General features: G+C 43.3%; 1 protein-coding gene across 3 annotated transcripts in view; it reads left to right on the top strand.

Annotated features, from left to right (window-relative positions):
- The window catches only part of LOC111143823 (protein kinase cAMP-dependent type II regulatory subunit alpha), a 122,106-nt gene extending 107,779 nt beyond the window's left edge, over positions 1–14,327 (top strand). For 2 of the 3 annotated variants that reach the window (XM_022497743.1, XM_022497741.1), the window contains 3 exons: positions 7,539–7,604; positions 10,302–10,443; positions 10,903–14,327. In XM_022497743.1, the coding sequence (XP_022353451.1) occupies positions 7,539–7,604; positions 10,302–10,443; positions 10,903–11,036 (342 nt within the window). In that variant the 3' untranslated portion in view covers positions 11,037–14,327. The remainder of the gene's footprint in view (positions 1–7,538; positions 7,605–10,301; positions 10,444–10,902) is intronic. The other variant, XM_022497742.1, reaches the window with a different exon arrangement.
- Positions 14,328–14,748: the final 421 nt, after the last annotated feature.

Below are 14,748 nucleotides of genomic sequence, written 5' to 3'. Positions count from 1 at the left end.
GGAAAGTATTTAATTGTTCACCATTAAATATAATGTAAACTATAAGCTTCTTTATAAATACCATTAATTGGGTTAGGGAAGGGCCCTTCTCTTCCTGGTTTTCTCGGTTTTTATCATGAAAAGATGTTGAATTTTGTCAGATGCTTTTGCCGTTTTTATTGAGGTGCCCATATGGGTTTTCTTTTTTAGTTAAAAATACGAATTACAGGGGCGCCTGGGTGGCTCAGTGGGTTAAAGCCTCTGCCTTCGGCTCAGGTCATGATCCCAGGGTCCTGGGATCGAGCCCCACATCGGGCTCTCTGCTCAGCGGGGAGCCTGCTTCCTCCTCTCTCTCTGCCTGTCTCTCTACCTACTTGTGATCTCTATCTGTCAAATGAATAAATAAAAAAATCTTTAAAAAAAATACGAATTACATTGCTTGACTTTTTTTTTTAAAGATTTTATTTATTTTTTTGACAGAGAGAGAGCACAAGTAGGCAGAGAGGCAGAGAGAGGGGGGGAAACAGACTCCCCGCTGAGCAGAGAGCCTGATATAGGGCTCGATCCCAGGACCCTGGGATCATGACCTGAGCCAAAGGCAGAAGCTTAACTCACTGATCCACCCAGGCGCCCCTGCTTGACTTTTTTTTTTTTTTTTTAAAGATTTTTTTTTTTTATTTTTCAGGGAGAGAGAGGGGGAGAGAGCAAGCACAGGCAGACAGAATGGCAGGCAGAGGCAGAGGGAGAAGCAGGCTCCCTGATGAGCAAGGAGCCCGATGTGGGACTCGATCCCAGGGTGCTGGGATCATGACCTGAGCCGAAGGCAGCTGCTTAACCAACTGAGCCACCCAGGCGTCCCCCTGCTTGACTTTTTTTTAAAGATTTTATTTATTTATTTGACAGAGAGGGAGATCACAAGTAGGCAGAGAGGAAGAGGGGGAAGCAGGCTCCCCGCTGAGCAGAGAGCCCGATGCGGGGCTCGATCCCAGGACCCTGAGATCACGACCTGATCGGAAAACAGAGGCTTAACCCATTGAGCCACACATGCATCCCTTTACTTTTTTTAATATTGATTGAATTTTGAATACTAAACCAAGCTTGCATCCTGGAGTGAGCCCTACTTGGTCATGATATATTATCTTTTTTATTTATTATGGGATTTAATTTTTTAAAATTTTGTTTTTTTTTAATTTGAAGATGTAATTGGCTTTATTAAATAATTACCTTATTAAGTAATAATAAATTAAGTATTAATTTACTAAGTGAATTAGGGAGCATCCCATCTAGCATGTAGTGGGTAACTCCCTTATTAAGGATTTCTCTGATTGTTTATAAAGGATGTTGGTCTATAGTTTTCTCTCCTTGTGATGTCTTTTTTTTTTTTCCTTTTTAAAGATTTTATTTATTTGACAGACAGAGATCACAAGTAGGCAGAGAGGCAGGCAGAGAAGGAAGCAGGCTCCCTGCTTGGAGCTCAGTCCCAAGACCCTGGGATCATGACCTGAGCCAAAGGCAGAGGCTTTAACCCACTGAGCCACCCAGGCACCTCCTCCTTGTGATCTTTTTGTCTGGTTTTGGTATCAACAACACCTCCAGAGGATTTTAATGTTTGCTGGAGTTTGAAAACCACTGATACAGACTATTCCAAGACTGGTAATGCCCTTGCACTAAGAATACTTGGTGGAAATGTTTGAGAAGCACTTTCAAAGATTTTTAAGAGGAAGGATGACACTATAAGAATTGTATTCTCAAAGCATAGTTCTGGCATCAGTGAAAAATGAATTGGCTTCAGCCTCATTGAGTAATGAGGAAGTGCAAATTAAAAACCACAGTGAGAAATATTTTTATACCTAATAGCTTGGCAAAAAGTAGGAATCTGAGAATTCCAAAATGCAGTAGGAAGTTTTATTCACCATTAATAGAATAACTTAGCTGAACCCCTTTTGAGAGAAATTTATCCTTATCCTGGAAAGCTGAATTTACTCTATAATCCAGAAATTTATTTTCTAGGTATTTTCAGAGAAATACCCTCACACCTCATGAGTTCCTTCCTAGTCACAGCCCTCCTACCTCCCTCTCTGACCTTTATGGTAGTCATGTATTTACTTTCCTTTATAGTTTTGCCACTTAGGTATCCATCCTAAACAATACAGCTCCATCTTGCTATTTTTTTAAATTTCTACATTGGAATGAGAAACTAGTCTTTTACTTGCATCTTCTTTTGCTCAGCACTCACCCACGTTGTTGTGTGCAGCTGCAGGTTGTCGGTGTGCTGTACAGTGTGCCAGGGTGTGAATAAACCGCCTCCCACTGCTGATGGACATTAGGGCTGTTTCTAGTTTTTAGCTGTTATGAATGAGGCCTCAGTGATTACATTGATTTGATTTTGAAATGTGAAAATAGCCTTTTGTTGCTGAGATAGGATAAACCAACTTGGTCATAGTGTGGTATCCTTTTCATATGTTGATGAATCCCGTTTCTTAATATTTTGTTTAAGATTTCATGGCTATATTCCCAAGAGGGGCTGATCTGTAATTTTCTTATAGCAGCTTTGTCAGATTTTGATATCAGGATGTTAGACTCATAATGTAAGCTGGGATTCTGTTCTCTTCCTATTATCTGAGGAGTTTGTATAAGACTAGAATTCCTTGGGGTGGCTCAGTCTGTTAAGCATGTGGTTTTGACTCAGGTCATGAACCCAGGTCCTGGGATGGAGTCCCCCACTGGGCTTCCTGATCAGCGGGGAGTCTGCTTCTTCCTCTCCCTTTGCCTGTTGCTCCCCCTGCTTGTACATGCTCTCTCTCTCTTTCTTTCTCTCTCTGTCAAGTAAATAAATCTTAAAAAAAAAAAAAAAGAAAGAAAAGGCTAGAATTTCTTGGCTATTTTAAGGAACTTACCAGTGTTTCTTTTGTAGGAAGATTTTTTTTTTATTTATTTATTTGTTTATTTTGTAGGAAGATTTTTGACTACAGATTAAATTATTTTAATTGTTAAAGTATTTATGCTTTCTGTTTCATCTTTGTCTAAAATTCAGTGTTATTGGCACAAAGCTTGGTCATAATGTTCCTATAAAACCTTTTTTTAAATTTTTTATTTAAATTTTACTTAGTTAACATACAGTGCAATATTAATTTCTGGAGTAGAATTCAGGGATTCATCACTTACATACAATCCCCAGTGCTCATCACAAGTGCCCTCCTTCATGCCCAGCCCCCATCTAGCCCATCTGCCCCCACCTCTCTCTCCATCAACTCTCTGTTCTCTTTCGTTAACAGTCTCTTACTGTTTATTTTCCTCTATCCTTTCCTCCCCCTCTTCCCAATATGTTCATCTGTTTTCCTTCTTAAATTCCACACATGAGTGAAGTCATATAGTATTTGTATTCCTCTTATTTCGCTGAGCATAATACACTTTAGCTCCATTCATGTTGTTGCAAATGGCAAGATCTCATTCTTTTTTCATGGCTAATATTCCTGTGTGTGTGTGTGTGTGTGTATACCACATCTTCTTTATCCATTCATTGGTTGAACATTTGGGCTCTCTCCATAGTTTGGCTCTTGTTGACAATGCTGCTATAAACATCGGGGTACATGTACCCTTTTGAATCTGTATTTTTATATCCCTTGGGTAAATACCTAGTAGTGCAATTGCTGGGTCATAGAGTAGTTCTGTTTTTAACTTTTTGAGGAACTCCAAAACTTCTCCAGAGTGGCTTCACCAATTTGGATTCCCACCAACAGTACAAGAGGGTTCCCCTTTCTCCACATCCTCGCCAACACCTGCTGGCTCTTGTGTTGTTATTTTTAGCCATTCTGACAGGTGTGAGGTGGTATCTCATCATGGTTTTGATTTCTATTTCCCTGATGATGAGTGATGTTGAGCATCTCTTCATGTGTGTGTTGGCCATCTGGATGTCTTCTTTGGAAAAGTGTCTATTCGTGTCTTCTGCCCATTACTTAACTGGATTATTTGTTTTTTGGGTGATGCGTTTGATCAGTTCTTTATGGATTTTGGATGCTAACCCTTTGTCCCATATATCTTCTCCCATTACATAGGCTGCCTTCTAGTTTTGTTAATTGTTTCCCCATAACACCTTTTAAATATATACATCTAGAATGATGTTCCTATCTTCGTTCCTGATACTGTTGTTTGTGCCTTCTTTTTTTTTTTTTTTCTTGCTCAAGCTTGCAAGGGACTTATCAATTCTTTCAGTCTTTTTGAAGAACCAGCTCTCACCTTTTATTAATCCTATTGAACATTTCCTTTTCCATTACTTTCTATCTTTATCTTATTTCCTTTCTTCTGCTTTGATTTTGGTATTTCCCCCCCCCCCAATTCTCTTGAGTTGGTTGCTTAGCTATTTACTTTCTAGCCTTTCTTCTTTTTCCATCATGGCATTTTAAAACTAGAAGCTTCGGGGCACCTGGGTGGCTCAGTGGGTTAAGCCTCTGCCTTCGGCTCAGGTCATGATCTCAGGGTCCTGGGATCAAGCCCCACATTGGGCTCTCTGCTCAGCGGAGAGCCTGCTTCCCCCCTCTCTCTGCCTATCTCTCTGCCTACTAGTGATCTCTCTCTCTCTGTCAAAAAAATAAAATCTTAAAAAAACAAAAAAAAACTAGGAGCTTCCCTGCATCCCTAAAGATCGGTGGTGATGGCCAGCATTTAGAGGTCACTGCCTGAAGTCCCTCTTTACAGTTGTGCTCTGACTGCTGTGGCTCTTTAGCACCAACATGCCACTAGCCCCTTCCTGCAGCCCAGCTGTTCTTTACATGTGATTGTGCTTGAGGGTGGGAGCCTCGCTTAGTGCAGGTGTCCAGTTAGGGCCCAGATGCGACCAAAAGAACAGAAGCCTCCGCCTGTTGCAGAGGTTGGTGGGATGCTAGTGTACATCTCAGCCCGTCTCTGGGTGTTCTCTAGACCGTATGTGCTGGCAGGGGAGCCTCTGGCGAGCTGCCCCCTTCAGAGTTTCTCTTATTATAGCCTTACACATTTTTTAAAAGGTTTTATTAATTAGTGAGAGAGAGAGCGCACGAGAACAGGGGTGAGGGGCAGAGAGAGCTAAGTAGACTCCCTGCTGAGCAGGGACTCGATCCTGGAACTTGATCTCGGGACTCCAGGATCATGACCTGAGCCAAACACAGACACTTAACCCACTAAGCTACCCAGGTGCCCCCCCCTCCATAGACTATTTTCATCATTCATGGTTTTATTTTAAATTTTTCTTCTTAAGTTGTTTGTAAACTATGATAATCCTTTCTGGTGATATATTAGCAAATTACTAAAATTAAAAGCATCAGAGATGGTGCTTTCTCTGGTCTAGAGAATGAGAAGAGCTTTTTTACCTAAGCAAGCCTCATTAGTCCACGTGGTCTTGCTAATAATTCTTTCCCATCTCCTCTCAGTTTTGAATCCACCAGCTATTCCCCCACCTCCTATGGCAAAGTTACTTATCTTTTGAGCATCTGAGGGAACTCATCTGTAAAACGGGATAGCAGTAGTACCAACTTTATTGACTTCTTAGGTGATTGATTATGTGAAGCAGCGTACATGCAGTGCTCTCCAGAGTGCCTGCTGTGAGTGAGCACACAGCACCGTTAGCAGATTCTGTTTTATTTGGTCTCCCTGTTCATCAAACTCATTCTTTCCATCCTGTAGAAATGCCCGAGTCACTCACATTCCTGCACTCGCTCTGTTTTTACTCCAGCAACCAGCTTATCCCTTTCACAGGCAGGCATATGCAAAGTGTGGGCTCGCAAGGTGGACTGGCAGAAGCCAGACACAAAAGGCAATGTATGATTCCATTTATATGAAGTTAAGGAACAGCCTTCCTTTCCTTAACAGAAGTTAAGGAAAATTGCAAGGACAGAAGTCAGAAACAGTTACCTAATAGTGAAGTCATGGTGGTTTTGACTGCAAAACACTCTGTAGGGTGGAGGCCAGAAAGATTTTCTGTTTTGATCGAGGGGGTGGTCACACAGGTGCATACATGTGTGAAAGTTCATCGGGCTGCAGCCTTGAAAAATGAGCACATCCATCCTAACAAACAAAAAGAGCTCAGGTACCACCCTTCACCACCTGTCCCTTCTTTGGCTTATGGCTACCACTCACCCCACTCTCATCTTGGTCACCAGAATGTTTCCACACATGTGAATCATTACTACTCTTGACCTCCTCCCAGTAGCACTGAATACTGGTAATCACATCTTCCTTTATGAAACTCTTCTTGGACCTAGAAACCACTCTTCCTGCTGGTGATCCTACCTCTGGCTCCCCCTTAGTTTCCTTCAGCAACTCGTGTCAGGGAGTTAATTTGTGTAATTCTACAATTTCATGCTGATTTGGCCTGTTGGGTACAGGGTACCTACCCGACACAACAGCGCAGAAACCCACGACACCACTTTACAGAGCTGTGGCTTCTACTCACATGGAGTGATGATTGTTATGTAGTGAACTGGGACTAGACTCACTCAGGAATGGCGGCCTCCGCCTTAGGGTGTACACTTGGAGTTGTCTGCGGTCATCAAAGTTGAAGTCTTATGAAAATTCACAAGTGTAGATTCTTCTGAAGACATAAGACCCACATGGAATGAAGACACAGGATTAGTATTGAATTACCCAGCGTAGATGACTGTTGCTCCAGATGCTGTGAGAGAGAGGTCGGAGACGGATATGGGCTTCTGTCTGCTTCCTGAGCTCTCGCCTCATTGCAGCCTTTGCTCAGGTTTTACCATCTTGATGAAACTCCGCTGTATACTGTAGCCATCTCCTCCCCCAGCCCTCCAGACCCCACATTGCCTGCTCTGCTTTCTCCCTTGAGTACTTAATTGCCTTCCGACACAACAGTATCATTTGGTGATTCACCATGTTGATTGTTTATAGTTTGTTTGCCCTTTCAGACTGTGATTTCTACAAGGGTAGGGATATTTGTTTTGTCCACGGATGCGTCTCACATGCCTAGAACAGTGCCTTGGCACATAGTAAGTACTTAATTACTTGTTGAAATACCTGAAGGACTGGTTCAGCCAAGTGGTTTAAAATCCAAGCAAGCAAAAGAAAAGCCTGAGACTCGCGAGAGTGACATCAACTCACATCAAAGTCCCTCCCTCACCAAGGCAGGGCTTTCTCCAGATCCAGGCTGTCCTCCCGAGGGCTGCACTTGATGGTCCGGATTATCCCTGGGCCCCAAGCTCAGGGGTAGCCAGGAGTCACCTTGATATTTTCTATAGCAGTCTTGCCTCCTGGTCCCCCTGCGCCCCCTCCCCTGGTCACAGGTTTCAATAGCAGACTGACCTCAGCAGCAGCAGGAGTGATCTGTGTGCCGCCTGGGCATGCTCATGGGGAGAAATGTGACTATTCCATGTTAGGAAGTGAGAGACGTGCGTCAGTCGTACTTGGACTGACAGTCCCGGTGAGCAGGATCCTCTGGTTTTGTGCTGAATTTGTCAGCCCTTGGTTAATTTGTAGAGCTGGCCAATAAATACAAATCAGGGCAACGAGAAAATGATGTGTCCCTCGCCGATACATATGTATAGCTCTAATGACCTTCTGTCCCTTTCTAGGGCGAAAAGGCTGATAGCTTCTACATTATAGAGTCTGGTGAGGTGAGCATCCTGATCAGAAGCAAGGTGAGTCTGTGTGTGATGGTGCAAGTTCTGCCAGGTGCGTGCCCAGAAAGTAGCTGCTGGCTTTAAATAATGCGAAGTGTGTCTAGTGTAACAAACCATCATTCTGTGAGGTATGTGACTGGCAAAGACCCACGTGTAAGAACCTCCAGTGGTGGGGACTTGGTGCATTTCTGCTTGTTCCTATTGCCTTTGCCTCTGTGGCATCGTTAACATGAGAAATACTGGCCTACAAATCAGTAAGAAAAAGATAAACCCCGTAGTCGAAAGTGGGGGAATTATATGATAAAGGCATACACGTGGGTGTTGAATATGAAAAATCTTCCTTTCTAGAGCACTGGGGAGGAGGTTTGTAGGACCAGTATTACTATGCCATTTCGTGGATAGGTGAGGCCTGGAAAACTGATGGCCGGTAGGTGGGAGGAGTGGTCCTCATCATAAATCCATTGTCACCAGATTTCGCTATTCCAATTTTTTTTTAAGAATGTAGAATTTGTTAAAATAGTTAAATATAATTCTAACCTAATATGAAACCTTTTAAAGAATATCTTTTTTTTTTTTTTTTTAAGATTTTATTTATTTATTTGACAGAGAGAAATCACAAGTAGGCAGAGAGGCAGGCAGAGAGAGAGGAGGAAGCAGGCTCCCTGCTGAGCAGAAAGCCCGATGTGGGGCTTGAACCAGGACCCTGGGATCATGACCTGAGCCCAAGGCAGATGCTTAACAATTGAGCCACCCAGGCGCCCCCACATTTTGCTCTTAACCCATACTCTGTTGTCTTATCAAGAGGATGCATACTCCATTTGCAAATAAGATTATGAAGTCTTTGAGGACAGGGGCTAAGTATGTAAGTTTTCTGAAATCCCCTTTTTTTTAAAGATTTTATTTATTTATTTGACAGAGAGAAATCACAAGTAGGCAGAGAGGCAGGCAGAGAGAGAGGAGGAAGCAGGCTCCCTGCTGAGCAGAAAGCCCGATGTGGGGCTTGAACCCAGGACCTGGGATCATGACCTGAGCCGAAGGCAGCGGCTTAACCCACTGAGCCACCCAGGCGCCCCAAGAATATCTTTAGTAAAAGTTAAATATGGAGAAAGAAAAACATGATTACCGCCTCTGTTAAAAATAGATTTAAAAATATTAAATCTCTATTAAAAATAGATCTGTTTCACATGAAACAATAGATTGAAACATCTGTGGTCTTTTACTGATTGTTTTTGGACTAGTGATAGATGTTCGTACATTTCTCAAATACTCATTGGCACCTTCTGATCATCTTCTGATTAGTATTGGGTATGTGGGACCAGCAGCACTGTGGCCCTGGGGTTTGGGGGAGCTCCTTAGGAATCCAGAGGCTTGACCTCTGCCCTAGACCCACTGAGTGAGAATCTGCATTGTAACAAATCCCCCAGGAGGCTGGTGTTCATGTGACCGTGTGGTAACTGCTACTCTAAGGAAGGGACTAGGTGGGCACAAACTGCCGTCCTAGAGAATGCTACAGGAATTGGAAGGAGAGTGTTGGCTCTGATGGAGCAGGTCAGCTTCAGAGCAAACAGGTTGGGGCAGAAGTGTAAAGGGAATTATCTGCATGTAACCCAAAATGACTCTTAGAGATTGAGACTAATTCTTACCAGTAAATTCTCAATAATTCTTTCCTGAGATTATTGCTTAGCTTAGCAGATGGATTTGTTTAAAAAAAAAAAAAAAAAAAGAGGAAACATTAGATATTACATAAAATATGCCACATTATTTTCTCTTATTTGATAAGCACAAATTATAACCTGCTTGATTTTTTTTTTTTTAAGATTTCATTTATGTGAGAGAGAGAGAGAGCACAAGTGGAGGGGCGTAGGGAAAGAGAGAAGCAGACTACCCATTGAGCAGGGAGCCCGATGTGGGGCTCCATCCCAGGACCCCAGGATCATGACTTGAGCTGAAGGACGCTTAACCAACTGAGCCAGCCAGGCACCCCCCTTGCTTGATTTCTTAATACAGAGTTAAACCACTAAATATCCAGGTTAAACATTATAAAGAAAATTTTTTTTTAGTCACTCGGCTCTTCTAAAAACATGTGTGCGGTGTTGGAGGGAACCATTAACTTAAGAAGCATATAGTACCTAAAAAGATTTGTCACTGTATTGTTCGAGAAAGGCATGGTATCAAATCAAGAAGAAGTAACCCAGGATTGTGACTTTACCTAAGAGAAACGTTGACATCATTCAGCAGGAATTAGCAAAAGTAGAAGCAGAAGTCAGCATCTACCAAAAAGACAGCATTCATATACATATATATATATATATGTATGTATTTTATGTTAATATATAATTGACACTATAGTATGATCATATATATCAACATAATATATATATGTTATAATACATACATATTTTTTTCCTTTGGAAGATATATATAAAACCTTCCAAAGAAAATGGTCTGCTCCTTACCTCTCGATATTTAGCCGTTACCTGAACAGTGTTGGGACTTGGATGAAGCCCCAGGTAAAAGCCAACTCCTCTAATTAAACCAGAGTGCTGAGATGAATTAGCCTGTGCAGTGTACATGGTACAGTTAGTGTCTCCGCAAAGTGAATTTCTCAATAATTGTGTTTTAAGTGTCCTGAGAAGGGAATGGAAGTGCGTGTAACTGGACGTGCTCAGCTGTGATTCTGGAATCAGCCTAGGTCATGTCTTCCATCTGCTCTAGACTAAAGCCAACAAGGATGGCGGGAACCAGGAGGTTGAGATTGCCCGTTGCCACAAGGGGCAGTACTTTGGAGAGCTTGCGCTGGTCACCAACAAACCCAGAGCTGCTTCGGCTTATGCAGTGGGAGATGTCAAATGCTTAGGTAAGAAAAATAAATTCTTCATGCACGAATACTTTTTTTCCCAACATGCGGTATTTTTTATTCCCTCAGAAAGCCTCGACTCATTTCACCAGTTCTCACACACATCGAGGCTTGAATGGTCTGTGGGACCAGCTAGAAATGGCGGATGTACCCCTTGAGCAAACACTGCTGAGCACTGAGTGAGGGTAGCCTGTGACGGGCAGTCTCGGAGGCAGGTGTCCGGGTCTCCATCGGGACAGAGTGAATGGGTGTTGCTGGGCTCTGCAAAGTCGCAGACAGAGGACAGAATCTGGCTGCCCTCACAGAGACACACCCATCCTTCCCCAGCGCCCAGCCTCCCCCAGTCTGGTTCCCTAAGGTGAACCGGTATATGTGAGAAAAGGTTTGGGTGAGGGAAGTGACTTTGAATTATTGGTATAGAGAATTCATTCTCTCTTGCGCCTCTTTTTAACAACACAGTGATGGATGTACAAGCATTTGAGAGGCTTCTGGGGCCCTGCATGGACATCATGAAGAGGAACATCTCCCACTACGAGGAACAGCTGGTGAAGATGTTTGGCTCCAGCCTGGATCTGATTGACCCCGGGCAGTAGGTGTGCCACACCCCAGAGCCTTCTCAGTGTGACACCAAAACCTTCCGGTCAGCCACAGAACACACACACAAGACAGACACGACAGAACCGTTCCTGCTGTTGCCCCCGCCGCTGCCATTGCTATGGCCGTGGGCATTTAGAAAACTTGAAAGTCAGCACTAAAAGATGGGCAGAGGTTCAACCCACACCTCCTCCACTTTGCTTCTGAAAGCCCATTCTTAGACCACTCGTAACGATTATTCTAACCCAGCTGTCACATCTTTGGTTCAAAATGGCATGTCTCTCCAACAATTTAAGTGCCTGATACCAAGTCCACAGCGTCATCATGTTCCTTTCCTCTCTGGCTGCTACTGTTGCTGTTGAATGTCATCCCAGGTCTGCACAGACCCGTGTTTAACTGTAGACACCCGCCCCTGACCTTTCTCGAGGGAGAAAATGTTGTAGCCTTTGATCTTCTCGTTTGTCCTTTGAGAAAGTCCACATTTGTTCACACTCATAGCCTTTGGTTTTACAGTAGAAGATGGCGGCAGGTAGTATGAGGTCTGTGGGCCTGAGGCCCTGTACTGTCACCTGACAGCTGCGCCCATGACAGCTGTCTCCAAACTCCCAGCGATGCTGAGGGAAAGGCCCTACCCTGGGGCCTAGCAGGTCAGCACCCCAGAGCACACTGATTGGTCGTGAGGACCCGTGTTAAAGCAGAAAATCTGGGTTCCACACATTCTTCAGGTAGCAGAGAGCCAGGGAAGGTTTTCTGGGTTAGGGGTTTTGGTTTGTTCTGTTTTGTTTTAGTAGATTTTATTTTGTTTTATTTAATCTCTGTGCGGTTTGCCTGAGTGAACTACTGTCCATTTCTGAGGAGCCAGAGTCTGGATGTGCCATCACTTTATCTGACCCAAATACTTCCCTGGGCAACTCCTGCCATCTCGTTTCCAGTTGCCCCACCAGCCGATAATGGCAGTGTGCCAGCAAGAGGTCGTACTACAAAGAGAGCCCTTTCCTTCTACTCCAGTGTCGTTACCTAGCTTTGCTGTTGAACTATCAATTTTTAAACTCTTTAAAGAAGAAGCAGCTATTTTTTTGAAATTTAAAAAAATGTTATTTCTATATGTAGGGAATTCTGTTGGACCTATTCATATGCTTCAGTGTGTCAGCTGACTCGGGCATTCATCCTGAAGATCAATTCTTTGTTTTTAAAAATCGGAATCCTTCACCATTTCATAGAATTACTGCAAAGAGCTAGTTCTAATTAAGGTGCTGGGATATTTGGGGTTCCAGTTATTAACCCCAGAGGAAAGTAAATTAGCTTGTATTTTAAAACTTTTTAACCTTTTAATTATATCAAGCAGAATTCTGATGAATTATCCAAACTAGATATATTTCAGGATGAATGACTTAGAACCAGATTCTACAAGAGATCCTAAGAGCAGTATGAAGTTTGCATAGAGATAAATTTGAATATTGTAGCCAAGTTTATATTAAAGCAAGAGGCCCTTTCTAGTATGATTTACTTTTTAAACTTGCATAACTCAGTAAATCCCTGAGAGACCGCATGCTGGGGCTTGAGTCATTACTGTTGTAGGATAATGATGGAGCCCACGTGGTCACTTCCATTCTCCACAGAAGCCAGGCTCTCTGCTTTTTGCCATGGACTGTGCAGTGGAGAAATTTCCAGAGTGGCGACTCACCACAACCTTGGTCAAGTCTCCCTTTTTCTTGTGTTCTGTGAAGTGAAAGCAGGAGACTGCCTTCAGACTGCCCTAGCGAGGTAACCTGCATTGCAGCTCCCAGCAGCATGAAAGGTTGTAACTAATACTCCAAAACAGGCAGCTAGCGCTGGGACAGCCCATGTGGTTTTCTTCCCACGATTTTCCAAGGTGGTTCTTTCTAGGGCGTTGCTTTATTATCAAATAAATTCAGAAAGCAGATCCTGTACTTTAGCAGACAAGAATCACACCTGTTTCGTCCAAAAGTAGCAAGTACATGGAGCTTTAGGGGTGTCACAGAGGCCTAGCCCCAAACTGTGCGAGGACTCTGTTTAAACACCGAGCAGATGCTCCCTTGTACCCCCCCCTGCCAGCATTAGTCAGGGCCGGCTGGGCGCCTAGTGTCCTGAGTCACTCCTCCAGGCTGTTAGGCATGGGCCTTCTCATGCGGCCTTCTTGCACATCCCAGTTCAGTCTTCCCCCTCACAGAAGCCTCTTTGATACCCCCAACTCACTGATGGTTGCTGTTTTACAGAGTAGAAGTCATCCAGGTTTAAGCCCTCCAGCTCTAACTACAGACTGACGTACGGATCATGAGTCCAGACCCTCACTGCATACAGGGCCCCCTGGGGGTCTGGCTTGAGGAAGGAAGACTTTAAAGGGACCAGCGTGAGTGAAATAGTGCCAGGAGTCTGACAGTGTTCCGGTTCTCTTCGCAGCGTGGGGAATCTGAGGTGGCAGAATCTCTGGTGTCCACATTATGCCCGGCAATCCCTGCACTGTTGGTTGGGCCTCGAGCGGAGGTGTGTGTTGGGAAGAGATCCCTTTTATGTTGTTCTCTTCCGTGGGTTAGAGCTTCACGCCCTCTTTCCTGGCTTTGCTGTGGATTTGGGGTGGTGGAGAATATTCCTTGAGCCTTGACGCCCAACCTATAGTATTATCCTTCTTTCTAGGCCCAGTTTATCACGGCCACCCTCTTCTCTTGGTCGTAGTCTCTGAAGAAAGGCATCATGTGTGCTGTCCTCTTAGTTGATAGTCTCACATATAATTGCAATAGGTTCTCAGAAGTCAGAGTGCAGCTTTTCTTTGAGCAGTTTAATGAGTGAATTCAGCAGCAAAGTGGCAAGAAGTGGTTCTCCGGCCCGGAGAGGTCATGTTCATCCTCTTAATGCCCAGATTCTCTGCTCACAATGGTAGTCAGTGAGAGGTGCCACTGGTGCCCAGAGGCACCCTGGGCACACAGCATTTCCACGTCAAGTCGCAGTGTACAAACAGCCTTCTCTCATTTAGAAAAAGTGAAAGAGCATTTTTGCACAGAGAAAAAGGAAAAAGACCCATGAATGTCATCTTTTATCTTTTGTTTTCGGTTGGCTGATGTTGGAATTTTTGTTCTTGACATACACTTGTAAACCAGTCTTGCCAAGATACAAGTTGTTTTGGTTTTTCACTACAATTACCTCTTGTTCCTCCTGTCTTGACTGCTGACGTTCCTCGATGATTCTAATGTCTATTTTATGGGAAGCAGCCTCCCCTGTGGGTTTCCTTTTACACACTGCAGGGCTATCTTTATACTTTAAAAAAAAAAAAAGAAAAAAGAAAAAAAATCTGTCACTAACCTCATGGGGGATTTGCAGAAAACCATTTAGCCCACCTTGAGCAAAAGGTAGATTTCCTCATTTTTTTCTTAAGCTCATTGTAATAAAGGAGATCTAATTCAGCATTATTGTGCTACCTCAAAGGTAAAACGTTTTAAGGTCTTTTTTTGGTCCTGAGTTCTACACATTGTGTTTGAAATGTCTTTCAATTGGAATTGTTTTTAAATCATTGGGGAGAATCTTATTTTAACCGTTTTACACTTGTATTTTAATCTCAGAAGAATAAGTGATTAGAAAGTGATCAAGTCTTGCTCTGTAGTATTGAACATATAATTAAATCATTGTTTGCCATAAACAAGGTTGGGTTTTTTAAAAGGAAACTCTAGGGCTTGGCTTTGCTCTTGGTTAATAAAG

This window comes from Enhydra lutris, unplaced genomic scaffold, assembly GCF_002288905.1.
Source record: "Enhydra lutris kenyoni isolate GAN:26980312 unplaced genomic scaffold, ASM228890v2 scaffoldscaffold10, whole genome shotgun sequence".
NCBI classification, from domain to species: Eukaryota; Metazoa; Chordata; class Mammalia; order Carnivora; family Mustelidae; genus Enhydra; species Enhydra lutris.
Note: the sequence above shows the minus strand (reverse complement) of the source record. Positions and strands in the feature narration are given on the sequence as shown.